At 38.0% G+C, this 19,575-nt stretch overlaps 2 protein-coding genes across 2 annotated transcripts; one reads left to right on the top strand and one right to left on the bottom strand.

The window, feature by feature from the left end:
• Window positions 1–2,314: 2,314 nt before the first annotated feature.
• LOC133836637 (uncharacterized) lies at window positions 2,315–5,157 on the bottom strand. Its single transcript, XM_062267228.1, has 3 exons — window positions 4,057–5,157; window positions 2,617–3,982; window positions 2,315–2,538 (listed from the first exon to the last, which is right to left on the bottom strand). The coding sequence occupies exons 1-3, from the start codon at window positions 5,155–5,157 to the stop codon at window positions 2,315–2,317; spliced, it is 2,691 nt and encodes an 896-aa protein (XP_062123212.1).
• Window positions 5,158–11,379: 6,222 nt separating this feature from the next.
• Window positions 11,380–17,970, top strand: LOC133835781 (poly [ADP-ribose] polymerase). The gene is given in 8 exon segments (XM_062265846.1): window positions 11,380–11,573; window positions 11,740–11,881; window positions 11,945–12,278; window positions 14,856–15,386; window positions 15,459–16,028; window positions 16,488–17,133; window positions 17,135–17,416; window positions 17,418–17,970. Coding segments are annotated over 8 exon segments (2,985 nt in total). The 5' UTR covers window positions 11,380–11,459; the 3' UTR covers window positions 17,784–17,970.
• Window positions 17,971–19,575: the final 1,605 nt, after the last annotated feature.

Here is a 19,575-nt window from a genome sequence, read left to right as displayed (position 1 = left end):
AAATGCATCGAGGCCAAGGAGATCTCAGTTTTTGACGTCGCATCAAGAGCCAATGAGAATTCGCCACCGACGGATCCGTACTTCTGAGGTCTTTGGGAGGTAGACGTAAAGGCTGCAAAGCAGCTACTTCAAGGGACGGTGGGCACCGCTCACTGCCGAGCAATTGCAAACAAATGGGTGCTCATCAGCTATGATCCAAACGACCGCTGGTAACGCCGACAATTGCCCTTAGTTAGTCCACCATAAGTTAGTATAAGAAAAATGGATTGCATTGTTAGAATAAGGGAAAAGTGAGACCGTAATAGTTTTATGTTCTAAGCCAGGGATGCTCAACGCCTATACACTGAGTGCACTTTTGTTTTTGTAGATGCTCTGTGCTTATGGCTAGTGCGCCCATACGCACCGTGCATATGGGCTTCGATTTGCATGCGAAACAAAAACAATTTTGCTTGTTTCTCCATTCCATCTCTTTCCGTCGTCACGCTTCGCTGACCGCAATGTATTTTGTTTTTGTTTTTTTCTCGAGCACATGCACTGGAACTTATTCTTCTGTCTGGGTTGGGTTTTGATTTATTTCGTGGTCGACCATCGTAAGCGTTATGTTAAATTTTTTGGTGGGTTAGAAAAATGAGTGATGAATTGGAGAGCACTTTTTTTTACCAAAAACTTTAAATGTGAATATAATGCGAAATATGCTTCGTAGTTCTGGATGTAAACACAAAATAGAATCGTAATTTCTCTCAGTGCACAGCTGCGCCCCAACACAAAAGCGCCGCTACATATGTACACGTTTTCTTGTGTCTGTGTTAGTAAACGCACTGCCATAAGACGAATTTGAGCACCCCTGTTCTAAGCGATTTTGCCTTGCATCGACATCTTAATTAAGTTTTTTTTTTTTTTTGAGGTAGGGAAGAAAATGTCTACACACCACCATAGCGACGTCTCAAACTATGGCTGTGCGGGGATCGCATATGCATGCTGACCCGCTAAAAACTCCCCTTTCGCTGTTTCAGGGCGGAATTTCCCAGCCCGGAACCGCATTTGAGTGCGCATAACTTCAGGCTGGGCGCTCTGGTGTTCTTAGCTCATCGTTTCACCTGCGTCCAGGCGCCTCTTTTTGCGTCGGAGGATTCTCTCGACGTGTATCGCTATTATTTTCCAGTTTTGCTCGTTACTTACGAGCAGTTTGGCAAATTTTTGTGGCCTCCAGATTCCATCGATCTGCGATTCAAGCAGCTCTCTTTCTGTTTGCCACTGAGTGCATGAGAAAAAAGTATGTTCTGCGTCATCTATATCGGCATCGCCATACACGCAGCTTGGCTGTTGGCGTAGTCCTCTTTGGTGTAGGTACTTTCCGAAGTATCCGTGCCCAGAAAGCAGCTGCGTCAAATAGTAGTTTACTTCGCCGAAGTCTCGGTTGCTCCATATTTTACGTCAGGTATTTGCTTGGCAGTCCACCTACCGGTTGCTTCGTTTGTCCAGCGATCTTACCACTGTTGCATAGTTTCCTCTCTGGGGTCAGTGTCAGATTCTTGGTTATTTTGGCGCTTTAGCCAGGTGCGCCGTCGCTCTCTGGCCTTCAGATCTATAGGGATTTCGCTGCTAATCACCAAGACTGCTGCTGTCGACACTGTCCGGTATGCGGACGTTACTCTAAGTGCCGCCGTCCTCTGAAGGGCCAACAGTGTTTTGCATTTTTGTTTTATGGTCAGGGTGTCTGCCCATGCTTCAGACCCGTAAAGCAGTATTGAGTTTACTGTTGACATCAGCAGTTTACGCTTACTCTCAGTTGGGCCACCAACGTTTGCCATCAGCTTACTGAGTGATGCCACTGCCCTTGACGCTTTTTCCACTGTATGGTGTATTTGGGTCCAGAAAGTCATTCTTGGGTCGATACGGATGCCTAAGTAGTTGAGTGATAATTTTGTTTTTATTATGTCGTCGCTTACGTGCATGTTCACTTCGAGAGGGATGTGCCGTTTTGTTAAGATTATTAGTTCAGTCTTCTCTGTGGCGAGCTTTAGACCATGGGTTTCGAACCAAGCCATTGCTCGCATCATGACTTGGTTTAGCTTCCGCTGCGCTTCCGTCATGTCGCGTGCCTTAATGATGGCGGCGATGTCGTCGGCGAACCCGACCAGGTTGCAGTCGTCTGGCATTTCTATTGAAAATATGCTGTCATAGCTAGCGTTCCACAGGTCCGGGCCGAGGATAGAGCCCTGTGCAGCACCCGAAGTGACGGTCTTTCGCCTGGTCCCACTTTGCGTCTGGTATATCAGCTCTCGTTTGCTTAGGTAGCTGCGGACCATGCGCATCAGGTAGGCTGGTGTTCCGAAGCGTTGATGACGTTAGTCCATCGCAGACTGTTGAAGGCGATTCTAACGTCAAGAGCGGCCAGGAGCACTATTTTTCTAGAGTAGGCGTTTCCTCTCTGTGCATCGCTTACCGCTTCTATGACGCACTGCAGCGCTCCAGCTGTCGATTTACCTGGTCGAAAGCCATGCTGTCGGTTTGATAGGCAACCTGCCCTTTCTATGGCTGTAGATAACCGAGGTTTTAATAATCTTTCTAGAAGTTTCCCCGCTGTGTCAAGCATGCATAGCGGGCGATATGCACTTGGGGTAGCTGGGTCTCCTTTCCCTTTGTCTATTAGCATTAGGTGCTGTCGCTTCCACACCTCTGGAAAAATTCCTTCCATCAAGCAAGCATTATACATGTTTAGCAGGATTTTCGGGCGTGCGTCTGTTATGGCTTTTAGTGCTTCGGATGGAATCCCATCGGGTCCGGGTGCCTTGTTGTTTTTCAAAGATTTTGCTGCCGATCTGAGTTCATTCTCTGTAAAGAAAGGAGGCTCTTCGAGGGCGGGCGTCTCTGGGTCGGTGCGTCGTTCGTGCTGTGGGAAGAGCGTGTTTACTATATTGGCCATGACGTTTTCGTTGAGCTCCGGAGTCGGCCTTTGCGCTCCTAACTTGCGCGTTACGATTTTGTAGCCAAGACCCCATGGGTTGGTATTTATGTCGTTTCGTAGCTCTTCCAATTTGCTCTTTTTGCTGTGGACAATGGCAAGTTTAAGGCGCTTTCTAGCTTGTTTGTGCTCCTCGATTTCCGCCGTACCGCTGCTTCGAGATCTGGCTCTAGTCATTTTCCTTCTCGCGCGTAGGCAGGCTTTTCGGAGCTCCGCGATCTGCTCGTTCCACCAGTAGGCAGCTTTCCTTTTAAGGAAGTTTGTCGTTTTGGGCATCGCTGCGGTGCAAGAATGCTCTATGGCGCGCATGGTGTGGCGTACTACGCTTCTTGCGTCCCTAGGGTCTACGGCTGTTTCCATACTTGCGTCGAGTACTTCGATGAGTTTCTCGATGTCCAGTTTTTTCGCGTTCCACCTTCGGGTGGTTTTCTTATCATGATCGGGCCGACGTCTATGGTTTGAGTTTATGGAGAAGCAGATATACTGGTGGTCACTGCCCGTGTAGTCCTCCAAGACACCCCACTCCTGTAGTTTGCTCGCTGCTCTTTCTGTCGCCAGAGTGATGTCTGGGATTGTACCCTCGCATCCTGGTCTGCAAGAAGTGGGTGTGGACCCTTCATTTGCGACCACTAGTCCGAGCCTAGCAGCCATGTCAAGTACCCGTCTGCCCCGGGGGTTTGTTGTCGGCATGCCCCACTCGATGGCTCTAGAGTTGAAATCACCCGCGATGATCAAGTCTCCGCCAAGCTGCCGTGCTTGGTCTTCTATTGCGTCTAGCTTCGTCTTAAATTCATTTATACTGACACTAGGCGTAAGGTAGCAGCTCATGATGGTACAGATTTTAGTTTGTGCCCATACGAAGCCTTGTCCGGCACCACTTCTTGTGACGGTGAAGTTGTTTATGTTTGGCAGCCAGATGGCTGCCGTCCCGGTGTTGTCAGTTAGGAATGTACCATTGTTGGGAATCTTGTACTGCTCACTGATGATGACAACATCAACCGCCTTCTCTAGCACGAGCTGAGAGAGAAGCGAGTCGGCTGTTTTGCTCCGGTGCATGTTTGCTTGGAGGATCTTCATGTTTGGGCTCTTACCGATGCACATTTGCTGGAGGCAGGGATGTTGTCAACTGGTTTCAGTCCGGCAGTTACGCACACGCAGCATTTTGGAGGATTTTTGCATTCCTTGTGCTTGTGTCCAATTTCGCCGCACCGGATGCAAAGGTTTCTTCTGTCTGGGCCTTTGCACTCTCTTTGGGTGTGACCCGACTCGAAACATCTAAAGCAGCGCGTGGGGATTGTTTGCATGCGCATTCTGGCGCGTATCCAGCCAACAGTTATTCTTTCTGCTTTGAGAAGCGTCTCTGCAGCTTCAGTTTGGAGTGTGACATATGCTCTCACTTGTTCCCGACTATTTGGTTTTGTCACCACTACTTTTAGTCGGTCCCCTATGTCCGGAAGGATATTCTGTATGGCTTCCTCGACTTCGTTGACTGTAGTGAGTGCGTCTAGATCCCGGATTTTCAGCGTGATCGTCGGTTTGAGTTCCTTTACTTCCGCTGTTTTTTGTAGGGCACCTTTGATTTTGTTAATGAAATCGGTGCTCACTTGAGTGCCTTTTTTCATTTCTAGTAGTAGCGCTCCAGACATTGTTTTTCGAACTGCATGAATTTTAATGTCAGCGTCGTTTGGGTCCACAGTTTCCTTAAGGCTTTTGAGTATGTCTGCATAGGTGTGTCCTTCGTTTGGTTTCACAAGAAGGGCTTCATTTTTTGGCCGTCTTTTTTGAGTGCTGCCGTTCTCTGAGTTTGGCTTGACTCCTGAGGGTTTATTTTGTTCGCCGCCTGTTGTTTGTTTGGGAGCGCTGGATTTTTGCTTGTGTGCTTTATCAGTCTTTGACTGCACAACCTGCCAGTTTGCGCCTGTGCTTGTGGCGCATGGTTTTTTTGTGTTTGGTGTGTCGACGTCCACTGGGCTTGGGAGGGGCCGTTTTGACTGCGGAGCGGCAGAGGTTTTCGGCGTAGTCGATTCATCCACATTGTTTTTCTTAATGTCACTTATGCGTTTACCTTCAGCCTCCTGGCTTAGCCAGTTTCGTCGGTATGTTTCCACTTGGTCGAGAATTTCATCGAGTTCGCCGACTCCTTGCTTAACATCTCTAGAGATGTTTTTTTGGATCTTCATTGCGGCTTTCATGTTCCGCAAAACCCGCCGGCACTCTTGCAGTGCATTTTCTTCTTCCCGTCGCATCTTTTGTATGAATTCTTGACGTGGGGAAGAGTTGATCCTTGTTTGTGTTTGTTTTTTGCGCTGTGAGTGGTGCTACATCGTGTGGAATCCTTGGTGTTTCTATGTCACCTAGCCTCGAGAGTAGAACATTTCTAGGTGTGCTATCATCGTTTTGTTGTAGTTTGGGCTTGCTCGTGCTCAGGGAGTCAGCTTTGTTTGCTTCCATGTTGTCAGCCTGCTTAGGTGGTGTTCTCGCTGTTTTCGTGTTTTTGTTGAAGATATTTTCTTCCGTCTCTTTCTCTCTTGTTTGTGTGGTTTTTGTTGTTTGTATGTTCATGCTATATGAGTCCAAACTTTAGGCCGCTATCTCCTCGCGTATGTACAGTTACCTTGTTTCGTCCCCATGGGTCCCTTTGCAAGCAAAGGTTCTTATGGAACTCGTATTCAGAGCCAGGACGGCGTTAAGCAGGAGTGCCCGTCAGCCATTTCGCCAGGGGTTCAAGCTGGGTACTGAAGTGAAAGATTGCCTTGGTTATCAGCGAGCGAATCTTCTTTTGTGTCTCCCGATCCGGAGAAAGACATGTTTGATAGCCGTCCAATGTGGAACAGACGCTAACCAGTTTGCCGCCCGACTCGGGAACAGACGCATGCTGGATTTTTTACGCCTTCTCACCTTAGCTAAGAAGCTATCGGATGATGATGATGATGATGATGATGATGATGATGATGATGATGATGATGATGATGATGATGATGATGATCGGATCGGATAAACAATATGGAAGTTATTCAAGAAAAAAAAATCTCAAAGGCTTGACCGAGGGCTTGTTTATCAGTTTGCGAAAAGTGACGATTTTTTCAGGGTTTAACGCAAGTAATCTTAATAGGACAGCAAGATCAACAAGTTATGAAAGTGTATATGGCATTTTGTTTCTCGCAAAAGCTCCTTGCTTACGCCACACTTCTAGCAGCTCTGCAATTCTGATCAAAAAGTTGCTCCCTAATAATTCAAATTATGCAAAAAACCGCAAAAAACGCATAATGAGCTTACATATTATGAATTCAGAATTGACAAATCTACGACATGTATATACACACTCATTGAACAAATTTGAACATTTTAGTTAAAACCTTTTGGAAAGTTCAACTTTTTTTCGAAAAGTGACAAGGGGACAACACTTGCTAAATATACAAATTATTAGAAAAATACGAACAAAACACGCAACATAATAGTATCAACACATAGTAATAACTTGAAGAAGTAATATTCTTTTTGAATTTTATTATTTAATGTTATTTTGTGGAAGATATGTCAATTTGAAATTGCACCGCAAATTTAACATTTAACACTGCACGTGGTGTCTGCTTGCAACAGCTTACTTTAACAGCTGTTATTTTAACATTAAACGCGATTTGATCATTTCTTAACATGGTAACATTAAAAAAACGGAATTTTGAATACTTGCGAAAAATGAGTTTTGGCCACGAAAACGGGTCAAATTCAACATACTGCACTGGATGGATCAACCACTTTCTTAGCGACACGCGGGTGGTAGCTAACGGTGGTAACGGACCTAACGACCTTGACGAAAAAGTGAAAGGCAGGCGTGTGGTCCCCACGGACCTTACCCTCTTCACGAAGAAGTGAAGTACACGTTTGCAACGTATGTAATATTAAAAAACTATTTAAAACTCTATTTAAAAGAAGTTTGAACAATTATAAAAATTGAGTTTCTTTACTTTTGTACCTCTAAACTGCTGTTTGATTGCTGTGTCTTTCGTGTAAGCCCTTTCATCATTTAAGCAGATGCACTTGGTCTAATTAGGGCATTAGGATTTTCGTAACGAAAGTTTTATCATGGTATTAGCAACAAATAATTTGCTTTCAACAATAACAGCAATATCGCGACAACGGCTATGTAACTTAGTACATAATTCAGTAATCTTAAGAATTTGTCAATGGAATGATGGAAAATTAATTACATACATATGTTCTTTAAGAACAAATTCATTGCGTAAATACAACAACTTGGCTTATTTCTTAAATAGAAACGTTTATTTCTTAAAATTATCGATCTGATATACATAGCTAAAAATAGTTTTAAATCTCTATCGGAACTTTTGTATGCAATGTTTGAAACATTATGTTTCGCACCACCAGAGTACTTGGAGATCTATTGCGATGTCAAGTATGCCTTTGGCGATTTCAAGTAACGACGCAACGCTCTGTGTATGCGATAAACTTTATTATCGTGCTACCACATTTTTGTTTTTTTTTTTTATGGACGCAAGATAGCTTCGCAACTTTTACCTTTCGATACATAAATATTCGAAGTTTTATTTATTTTTTATTTTTGCCTGTTCACATTAAAAAAAAAGTTTATATGCAAAACAATACAAAATTAAATTATCTTAATCCCTAAAGCAGTTTTTCAGAAAATTAACTTTTCGTTAACCCACCAAAACAAGAACATTACGCAGATGCATCGAGTACTAGGGACTAGTCCGGCTACAGTCGGCTCAAAGCGGAGCGAAATAGCGTTATGCCACGTTTCCACAGTCACTCAGTTGCGAAAAATTTAAGCAACTGTTTGAGATTTTGTAAGATGAACAACTTTTTAAATTTCAATATTTTGATGAAGATTTGGACGAAGTGAAAAAAGTTCTAATGGAAGATAGGCTATTAGTAATGTCAAAGGCTTGACCGAGGGCTTGTTTATCATTTTGCGAAAAGTGACGATTTTTTCAGGGTTTAACGCAAGTAATCTTAATAGGACAGCAAGATCAACAAGTTATGAAAGTGTATATGGCATTTTGTTTCTCGCAAAAGCTCCTTGCTTACGCCACACTTCTAGCAGCTCTGCAATTCTGATCAAAAAGTTGCTCCCTAATAATTCAAATTATGCAAAAAACCGCAAAAAACGCATAATGAGCTTACATATTATGAATTCAGAATTGACAAATCTACGACATGTATATACACACTCATTGAACAAATTTGAACATTTTAGTTAAAACCTTTTGGAAAGTTCAACTTTTTTTCGAAAAGTGACAAGGGGACAACACTTGCTAAATATACAAATTATTAGAAAAATACGAACAAAACACGCAACATATTAGTATCAACACATAGTAATAACTTGAAGAAGTAATATTCTTTTTGAATTTTATTATTTAATGTTATTTTGTGGAAGATATGTCAATTTGAAATTGCACCGCAAATTTAACATTTAACACTGCACGTGGTGTCTGCTTGCAACAGCTTACTTTAACAGCTGTTATTTTAACATTAAACTGTTAAGTTAACATTTTATGTATACAATATCGCGATTTGATCATTTCTTAACATGGTAACATTCAAAAAACGGAATTTTGAATACTTGCGAAAAATGAGTTTTGGCCACGAAAACGGGTCAAATTCAACATACTGCACTGGATGGATCAACCAAATTCTTAGCGACACGCGGGTGGTAGCTAACGGTGGTAACGGACCTAACGACCTTGACGAAAAAGTGAAAGGCAGGCGTGTGGTCCCCACGGACCTTACCCTCTTCACGAAGAAGTGAAGTACACGTTTGCAACGTATGTAATATTAAAAAACTATTTAAAACTCTATTTAAAAGAAGTTTGAACAATTATAAAAATTGAGTTTCTTTACTTTTGTACCTCTAAACTGCTGTTTGATTGCTGTGTCTTTCGTGTAAGCCCTTTCATCATTTAAGCAGATGCACTTGGTCTAATTAGGGCATTAGGATTTTCGTAACGAAAGTTTTATCATGGTATTAGCAACAAATAATTTGCTTTCAACAATAACAGCAATATCGCGACAACGGCTATGTAACTTAGTACATAATTCAGTAATCTTAAGAATTTGTCAATGGAATGATGGAAAATTAATTACATACATATGTTCTTTAAGAACAAATTCATTGCGTAAATACAACAACTTGGCTTATTTCTTAAATAGAAACGTTTATTTCTTAAAATTATCGATCTGATATACATAGCTAAAAATAGTTTTAAATCTCTATCGGAACTTTTGTATGCAATGTTTGAAACATTATTAGTAATGTCAATGTCGACAAACTTTCCTCTCGCAACTCAAACAACATTTGAATGCCAATACACGAGATTGCCGAAGATTTGTTTAAAAAAAAAGATGTTTTTTATTTCTATTTTCATACTTTGGCGCACTTAATTATTACCCGTCTGATGAGTGGTGAGCTCTTTTTCGGTTTCGCATCGATAAAATATCGCGTGGTCATCGTTTTGCTATCAGAATGTTTGATTTCTTACTGCCGAAACAGCTGACTTTTGTTTTTGCCAGAAGTAAACAACGCGAAAAATGCCTTTCGTGTATTGAATTTCCTGCGTGGATAGTGCTCACAATGATTTTTTCATCCTGCTCAAATGATTTATGCTTTCGCCTTAAAGTAATATATTTGCCTTTTGTCCTTTTCGGAAAATAAGATTTGAAATTTACATTTATAAAATCACGTCGATCAGCTGTTTACCAAAAAAAAAAAGGGAACGTCACCCTTTAACCGATTTCTTTCCGTTGATTTCAACGACTTCTTTATGCAATTTTAGCATTTAAGTAATTAAATTAAACAAATTATATTTTAAAAACATTTCATCAACTTCATCAAATTTAATGCCATCCGTTTCATTATAATAGTATTTTTAACTTGCTATTTCATTCCACCAAAAGTATGACAGCTTAGGCGATAACTCATGGTGTCGGACTTATCGGTCGCTCACCAAAACGGAAATTGTTGGTGTCGACGGCAAAATTTTATTTGCATATTTGAGGGGGGGGTCAGAAATTAGACGTTTTAATTGATCTTCTGGCGGTCTTAAAAGAACGAAAATAAACCAATGAGTCAACTGTTTTTTATTTTCTTTTGTAAATAAGATCCAATTTGATGTAGAAAATGGCATTTACTTTTCATTTCGCCAAGACAAACTTGCTCGATTTGCAAATCGAAAAAGTCTTGTGAAAGTGAAAGCAGGAGCACTAATTTTTTCGTTTTTAAAAGGAAAACGAAAGGTGAATGTGAAAACCGGAGCTTTGCTTTATATGTGGGTTTTTGGATGTAGCCATTAAAGCTGAAGAGCCCAGACACAGCAGTAGTTATAACTACAACAGCCGTGGCTACAGTTACAGACGCACCCATAACAAAAAAAATTTGATATCAAATTTAAAAATATATATTTAAAAATTAATAAAATGGCAACTTTCATGAATGACTTCTAACCATTTTCGTAGGATCATTAACCGCATCCTGATAGATTGAACGTTGGTACTTGTGGAGTGTGTGTGTATCCGTTTAAATTGATCGCTGGCACTCACGAATATATTATAAGTGAAAGCACACATAACAAGAAATGTTGCCAACCTTTTCTGTTGTGACTATAATTTCTTATGTGCTATTTTTGCCCGCTTATTATTTCTATTATATTCCCCACGGTGATTTTAAGAGTCATAGCCGATAGATGCAAGGTAGTGTCTTCTTATCAAGCACAAAAATTAATCTAGATCTGGCGGTATTCAATACCAAAGTGCAGGATAAATTGTGAACTAACGGTTAGCGGGAGTTGTATCTATTTTCTTACGTTTTTTCGGCTTTTGAAAAACATCTGTAATAAAGATACAGATTCTGTATGTATTTTTGTACTTTATGATGCCACACTTTAAAAACTTACAGTATTTCTTTATTTGAATGGTATAATGATATGCCAAAATGTACCTCATTTTATACCATCATTAAAATCCGCGTCATGCCTGGATTTTACGCTCCGCATTTAGAAATTGGTTAACTTTAGATTAAGTTAGTCTAGCAGAGAGGTTTGTATATTGCTACTCATTCATCCGTCAAAAATTCAGCTGTAGAGGGCATGACTTACAAATTTAATTGAAATACTCAAAGATACTTAGAAATAAATAAAATTAATAAAAATATTTTTTCATTAATCTAGCATTATTTTTTTAGCAATCAACAACATTTTCTGGAGGATTTTAGCTATTTTCATAAGTTACTTTAGCTTTATTATGACCTGAAGAGTTGGCAGCACTGCTCCGAATGCAGAAGTAGTTGGGTGTTGAACGCTTCCATTGGTATGATCGATATTGGCTGAAACTGATGAAATATCGATGTTACAATCGATGTTTTCCCACCATTACCGTGCGTCATTTCGCATAGCTCATTACTGAGTTTTGATCTAGAGAGTTGCCGGTTTTTTATTTTTGTGAATTGAAACTAAATTACATGGATATAGAATTACCATACTCGGTCGAGTATGCCAAAAGTGGCCGAGCATCGTGTAAGGGGTGCAAAACGCCAATTCCAAAAGATTCAATAAGATTGGCAATTATGGTTCAGGTATTGAATACTTATTTGTATATTAATTATGTTCTGCTGGAAGCACATAAATAATTATCATTGTCTGTGTTGAACTGCATAAAAAAAAACATTTACATACTAATGTAAATGTTTTGGATTAAGTGAACTCTGTGCTAACTAAATACTACATCTTTTTGTTTATTAGTCTCCCTTTCATGATGGAAAAGTTGCACAATGGTATCATAAGAACTGTTTTTTCAAGAAACAAAGACCGGCGTCTGTGGGTGACATTAAAAACTTTGAAAATTTAAGATATGCGGATCAAAAAGAAGTCGAAAAACTTATAGGTACGTAAAGTAGAAGAAATAGTTTATTTATGAATATTTTAAACTATGTTCGATTTGATAAAGGAACTGGTGATCAAATTGTGGAAAGTATTACTGGTAAAAAACGTTCGAAAGAGGAAAGTCAAGCTTTAAAAGATTTCGGAATTGAATACTCCAAATCAGGTCGAGCATCATGCCGTGGTTGCGAATTAAAAATAAGTAAAGATGAAGTCCGGATATCAAAGACCGTGTATGATACAGAGGTGGGAATGAAATATGGTGGCCAGAAATTATGGCATCACTTGGAATGCTTCGCTAAAATGCGATCGGAAGTTGGTTGGTTTGACACTGGAGAAAATTTACCAGGCTATAAGCAGTTGAGTGCCGAGGATAAATCGGAGGTTAAAAAGTATCTACCGTAAGTAAACTCATTATTTATAAATGTTTGTTTTTATTTTAATAAATAACTAGTGAATGAGGTGGAATTTTTTAATTTTTATCCCAGTACATGTTCTACAACATCTTATTTTTAGTAGTTTATTCTGGTAGTGCATTTTTTAGCCGAAAACTTACCCATCCATTTTTTAAACTTGTAGTTCTAATTTAAAACCAACTTTAAAACTGGCAACTTATTTGTTTGAGAAATATAAAATAGACATTTATATATGTACATATGTATATAACAGTCTGATAAAATGTGGGGCAATTAATGAAAGTATATGCTGTCATATATATATATACCATATGTTCTTAACATATTAGACTTTCATTGCCATTAGTATCTCTATTAATTTGTGACGGGGATAATACTGCAAAGTATATTTGTATAGTTGAGGTTTATAGTACACTAATCTTTTTTTTGGTTTATTTTTATTTAGAGTACAAATTTATTTAATATTCTGTTTAACCGACTTTTCGTACTTTTCATTTGACGGTTCGTCGATTGCTGCTACTTTTCTTCCGTTTATAAACGGTGTTGGGCAGCAAAACATATTGGAAGTAGTCGGCAAGTGTTTTGGCTCATTGTCAATGCGGGCCCAGTTTCCTGAAGTCCTTATTGGCATTGCGGACTCAATTGTTGAGCCTAGTGATGAATGGGGTCTTCAAATCGGAAATTTTGAACTTTTTGTGAATAATTTGTATGCAGGAGAGATGTTGGGATCTTTCCTTTTCTGATAATGTTTGAAAACTTACATATTTTTGTACCCGCTACCCATAGGGTAGAAAGGTATTATAACTTTGTGCCGGCAGATAAAGTATGTAACAGGTAGAAGGAGGCATCTCCGAACATATAAAGTATATATATAGACGATCTAGCGATGTCCGTCTGTCCGTATGAAACACTGCATCTCAGAGACTATAAGAGATAGAGCTAGCAGCTTATGCTCGCACGCTGATCAAGTTTACTTCAAATTTTTGCCACGTTCACTTTCGTCCTCGCAAATCGACAAAAATTGAACAACAAGCTTAATTTTGAAGCTAGAATTGAATTTTGGTAAATACAATACTAACTATAGTCCTTAAAAGTTATTACTAGGGGTCTTGCTTTGGCTGACAATCTGGTATATATCAAGTGTAGTACCATATAAATATACCAAATATAATAGTCAGTGGAAGTGCGTCGCGAAACAAAATTTAGCCCATTGCTTGGGTTTATAACGAGTCAAGGTTACATTTTGGTGTCACAAGTCGAGATCTCTAGAGTGTTTCGTTATAGTCAAGCTATTTAGTGTTCCCCTAGTGAGATTCGGCGCTCTTCTGACGTTGGTGAAGCTTCCGAATTTCGTGTTGATTAATAACTTTTTCCCACAATATATAAACAGAACGATTTATTTGCATCTTTTTTCCATTAATATTGTTTTTAGTTTACTTTACTTTTGTTTGTTTTGCCAGTTCACAAAAAAAAAATAAATGTAACTGCACACGCCGACGTGTCTGGCCTGATGTGCCTGGCGGCTTTCTAAGATACTGAATACCGTTAAAAACACTGCATCAAGTTTTTTGCTAAATATATACATAATATTTTTAATTATTATGTTGGTATTATTTATGTTCAAATTTATAATGTACAGAAGCGACACTCTTGTAGTTACAGGTGATCGTTATAGATCTTTGAGCGCTATAAACCGATGGTCAAACACACGAATACAAAGGATATTTCAGCTTAAAAATGTAAAAAAAAGATTTTTGCGGATTCACGAAATTTATCGAAATTTGAAAAATATTGCATTGTTGCTATAAAAGATGATCAATATGCGCTAAGTTCGTCAACTTTCAATAGCTAAATAGTGTTTAACATAAAGAAACAACATAACAATAATATCGAAATTTTCGGGATTATATATTTATAAAAAATTAAAATTAAAAAACAATGTGAAAAGCATGAAAAAGCCAAAGCCTAAAAAAGAGGAAATTTTGCCTTTTTTTAAGTAAAAAATAATTTGAAATATTTGAATTTTTGTTCCTTTTACATACAGTAAAAATTAATAAAGATTATTGGAAACAAGAAATTTAAATCGATTACTATATTTTTACGAATTTAACATCACCTTAAAGTCAGAAGTGACAAACATATATCCACTTTTGCTCACGGTATGTCTTCTAAGTTGAATTAGCTTTACTTATACCATAACTATTTATTATTCCCGGTTAGATTCAATTTTGTCATTCACTGAACACAAAATAAACTGAAATGAACTTTAGACACACGCGTTTGCTTACACATTCAAAAAGTGACTTGTTACTTACCGGCAGTACTTTTAAATACAAATGAGCCATCGAATGAAATTTACTATTTTTATTAACTTTTGAATAAAACAAATTAGTAATAGTATATAAATTCATAAATTGTAATATATATTATTTTATATAAACATTTTTTTGCTCATAACTTGTATATTCTGTTACTATTTCTTTCAAATATAAACAAGAGGAAGATGCGAATAAACACGATAATAATAATAAATGATCAATTTTTATTGTTTTTTTTTTACAGAGCAATTAAATCTGAAGATACACCAGATGCTAAAAAGCCGAAACTGGAGTTAGAAGATGAGTCTGAGCAAAACGAAAAGGATAAAAAATTAAAAAAACAGAATGACATCTTATTTAAATTTCGCGATGAATTGAAGTCTTCAGTAAAGAAGTCAGATATTGAGAAACTTTTAAAATATAACAAACAGGAACCCATACTCGGCGATTCTGAGAAACTCTTGGATCAAGCAGCTGATTTGCTGGCCTTTGGCGCTATTGAAGCTTGTGCTGATTGCAAAAGTTGTCAGTTTACTTTTAATAAATTTGGTTATAGTTGTAATGGTAACATTTCGGAATGGTCTAAATGCACAAAGGTATTAGTAGAGCCTAAGCGTTCGTCATGTAAAATTCCAAATGAACTGAAATTATTATATCCGGGTTTTAAAACATATAAAAAAAAAAAAGAAATAAGGATTATTCAGTACACACCCCCAAGTGCTTCAACTATAGCTAAGGACATTGCAATTAAGAAAAATCCTGAAGATCTTGAAGGGTTAGTAACAACAATACATATGCTATTTATCTATATATATTCTTAAAATATCTAAATTTTTTGTTGTTTTAGACCAAAAGTAAAAAGGGAGCGACCACCACTATATAATTTTACATTTTCAACAATTGGGCTGAAGGATTGCGAGATGATAATAAGAAAACGTATTGGAAAATTAGGCGGTAAATATGATTCAAAAATTTCTGAAGATGTCACTGCCATAATATCAAATGAAATTGAAGTTGAGAAGCAGAGTTCTCGCATGAAAAAAGCTAAAGAATTTGGCATACATATTTTACCAATGAAATATATTGATTGCGTTGAAAGCGATGGTTCGGCTGCACTCACCCTTATAAATAGTATGACACTTTGCGATTGGGGTACGGATCCGTCAAATCGAATTCCTCATGACGAAATAAAGAAGTCAAAGTCAAAAAGTATCTACACTAAATCCCTGCCAAAGTCCATGACCCTTAAAGTTAAAAATGGACTTGCTGTTGATCCAGATAGCGGCTTGGAGGATATTGCACACGTATATGTGAAAGGAAAAAATAAGTATAACATTGTGCTCGGATTGACTGATATACAGCGCAATAAAAATTCTTACTATAAACTTCAACTATTGGAATCAGACAAGCAAAATAAGTAAGTATTTCTAAAATTAAAGAATCTTATTCCTGCTGCCCATAGCGTAGAATTGAATTATAGCTTAGCGCCAACGGGGAGCGTATATAAAATAACAACCAGAAACGGGTAGCTCTGATTCTATATCAAAGGGTAAAGATTGACTTACCTTGTAGACCCACGAAGACGCCAGCTTAACAAAATGCTTATACCCACCCGTATCCACAGGGAAGAACTATAGTCTAATTTGTATCTAAATAATATGTACATATATCAGCGATACCATCGGAGACGATATAACCATGTCTGTGCGACTTTAAGAGATCAAGTATGCTTAAGATAACAATATTAACAACAGATTTTACGATCCCTGAGAAGTTGTTTGCGATCAGATAAAAACCTCAAAAGATATTTAAGCAATAATTATATAAGCCGTATTAGCGATTTAATGTTTTTTTAATTTAAATTTTCAATCATCAGGTATTGGATCTTTCGTTCTTGGGGTCGTATCGGCACAACTATCGGTAATTCAAAGGTTGAAAATTTTAATACTGTAATAGAGGCAATTCACAGCTTTAACGAGGTATACGCAGAAAAAACTGGAAATGAATTTGAAAACAGAAATAACTTTATTAAATACCCTGGTCGAATGTACCCAATCGATATTGAATATGATGATGATAAGAAGCTTGAAAATGCTGAACAGGTTTCACATATTCCATCTAAGTTAGACATCGCCCTACAAAATTTAATCAAGCTTATTTTCGATGTGGATTCCATGAAAAAAACAATGGTAGAATTTCATATAGATATGGAAAAAATGCCATTGGGTAAACTAAGTTTAAAGCAACTTCAGTCGGCATATAATGTTATAAATGATATATATGAAATGATCCTGAAACAGGCTTCAAATGCTCGTTTTATTGATGCAAGCAATCGATTTTACACATTAATTCCCCACAATTTTGGGGTAAATGCACCACCATTAATTGAAACGGTTGAACAAGTTGAAAATTTGCGTCAAATGCTAGACTCCCTTTCTGAGATTGAAGTAGCTTACAATATAATAAAGAACGAAAATAATGTTGATAATATCAATCCAGTCGACAAACATTATGAACAACTAAAAAACACATTTGGTATCATTGGACAAAAAGAGTGATGAATTTGTTATTCTAAACAATTACGTTCAAAATACGCATGCATCTACTCATAGCTCATATGAGCTGGAAGTTATTGACGTATTTAAAGTATCACGTCAGGGCGAAGCGCGTCGATTTAAACCATTCAAAAAGTTACATAACCGTAAATTGTTGTGGCACGGTTCACGACTTACTAACTTTGTGGGCATTTTGTCGCACGGACTAAAAATTGCGCCGCCAGAAGCACCACCAACTGGTTACATGTTTGGGAAAGGGCATCTATTTTGCCGATATGGTGTCCAAATCGGCAAATTATTGTTGTACCAGTCAACAAAACTCTACAGGACTGATGCTTCTTTCTGAAGTAGCATTGGGTGACATGATGGAGTGTACTTCTGCCAAATATGTTAAACAGTTGCCGAAAGATAAACACAGTTGTTATGGTCGTGGTCGCACAATGCCAAACCCAAAAGAGTCGCACATTCGGGATGATGGCGTTGAAATACCTTTAGGAAAACCTATAACTGATGACGCTTTGAAGTCATCCCTCTTGTACAATGAATTCATCGTATACGACGTTGCACAGGTTAATGTTCAATATTTGTTCCGCCTTGAATTTAAATATAAGTACTAATAAACAAACCATGTAATTAATAATCGATGTAAAATTTCATTCCATAATAATTTTTACAAAAATGTCAGCAAAATTATATATTAAAACGTAATTTAATGCGAACTATAAAAGCAAATCGTTACTTCTTATTCTGTTGTCGATTCCTACTATTATTAAAAAAATAAATAAATATAAACTGATAAAACTGTCCCATATTGAGAGATTTCACAAAAATTATGAATGTATTAATCTACAGAAAATTTTGGTGACTGCACCTGCCGAAACAAATGAAAAAAAAATTGCAGGCGCTATTCTTATGACGCAAAATAAATGAAAGCTTTGCAGTCGAGAACATAACAAAATGCCAGCAAACTCTAAAGGTTCTTCTCGCGAAAATTTGTTCGATGTGAGAAAGCGCACATACGATGATTATTAAAACAAAACCAAAACTACGAAACTGTGTGCAGCTGAACAGTAGTAATAGAGGAAAATAAATCAATTAAAAGGGGGCTCTGACCTGATGTCGCGTATTGTATATACATATGCGAGCTCTGTTTCGCTTTAAAGGCAATAAATAAGTCGATTTCCGAATTCATTAATTTTTTTCTTAGAAAAAAAAAATGAAGTACATTAATCATTTATTATAGTTTCTGCTCTGTACTTGATACGCGTCCTTTTTTAATTTCTTATCAGGCCCAAAAACAAACAATGCAGATGGTCTTCCGACCCGTGAACATGCTACATATAATTGACTATGGGAAAAACATGGAAGTTCTAGATTCAAACCACATACTTTCAAGGATTGGCCTTGTGATTTATTGACGGTCATGGTAAATGCAAGACGTATCGGAAATTGAAGTTTTTTAAATTCAAACTGCAAATCGTTTGGGATCATCAGGACCCTCGGAATGAGAACTTCGTCACCTTTGAATTTTCCTTTCAGTATCGTCGCATAAATTACATTGTTAATCGATTTTCTAACTACCTAACGTGTGGGGCTGCCCAATGCAAACGCTAGGATGCGAGCTGTAATCATTGCAGCCATCGTATCGAAATGCTATTCGATTCAAATCAGCACTTGATAAATTTATTGTTCTGCGTCGCAAATAATCTATTTGTTGACCTCTGTTGCTCGCTCGAAGATTTTGCATTGTCGATACGAGCTGTTCTATGGGCTGCCTCACGCTGCTCTTCTGACTGAGAAGCACGAAGTCGAGCCATACTAACGCGCCGCTGTTCACGTGCAATTTCTTGTTCAACTTCAGCCTTTTCCTGTGCAGTTTTTCGAATCCCTCTTGCAGCATTACGGCTTTGTCGGGAGAGTCAATCGTCTTGGTCGCGGCACTAAACTTCATTTCACCTATATTTATATAACACGTCAGTTTGGCTTCGTTTAACCTAATAAAAGTTATATTTCTATTTTGCCGTACATATCGTCGCAACACTGCTGAAACAATCGAAATAATTAATAAATGCTATGTAAGACGATTTTGAGCACCCCTGTTTTAATGATATATATATCTACATATATACATACGTAAGATTTTGTCTGGTATCCTATTTCCTTCTCGTGGCTCTAAGCTACCTCCTCTAGCTGACCCGGCAAACTGTTCCGCAATAGTTCAAAATAATTAATTTTTATACCCGCTACCCATAGGGTAGAAGGGTATTATAACTTGTGTCGGCAGGAAATGTAGGTAACAGTTATAACGAGGCATCTCCGACCGAAGTATATGTATATGTATATTGTTGATCAGCGTCAACAGTCGAGACGATCAAGACATGTCGGTCTGTGTGTCTGTCCGTATGAAAC

Source organism: Drosophila sulfurigaster, chromosome 2R (genome assembly GCF_023558435.1).
Source record: "Drosophila sulfurigaster albostrigata strain 15112-1811.04 chromosome 2R, ASM2355843v2, whole genome shotgun sequence".
Lineage (NCBI taxonomy): Eukaryota > Metazoa > Arthropoda > Insecta > Diptera > Drosophilidae > Drosophila > Drosophila sulfurigaster.
This window is presented reverse-complemented; position numbering and strand designations above follow the sequence as displayed.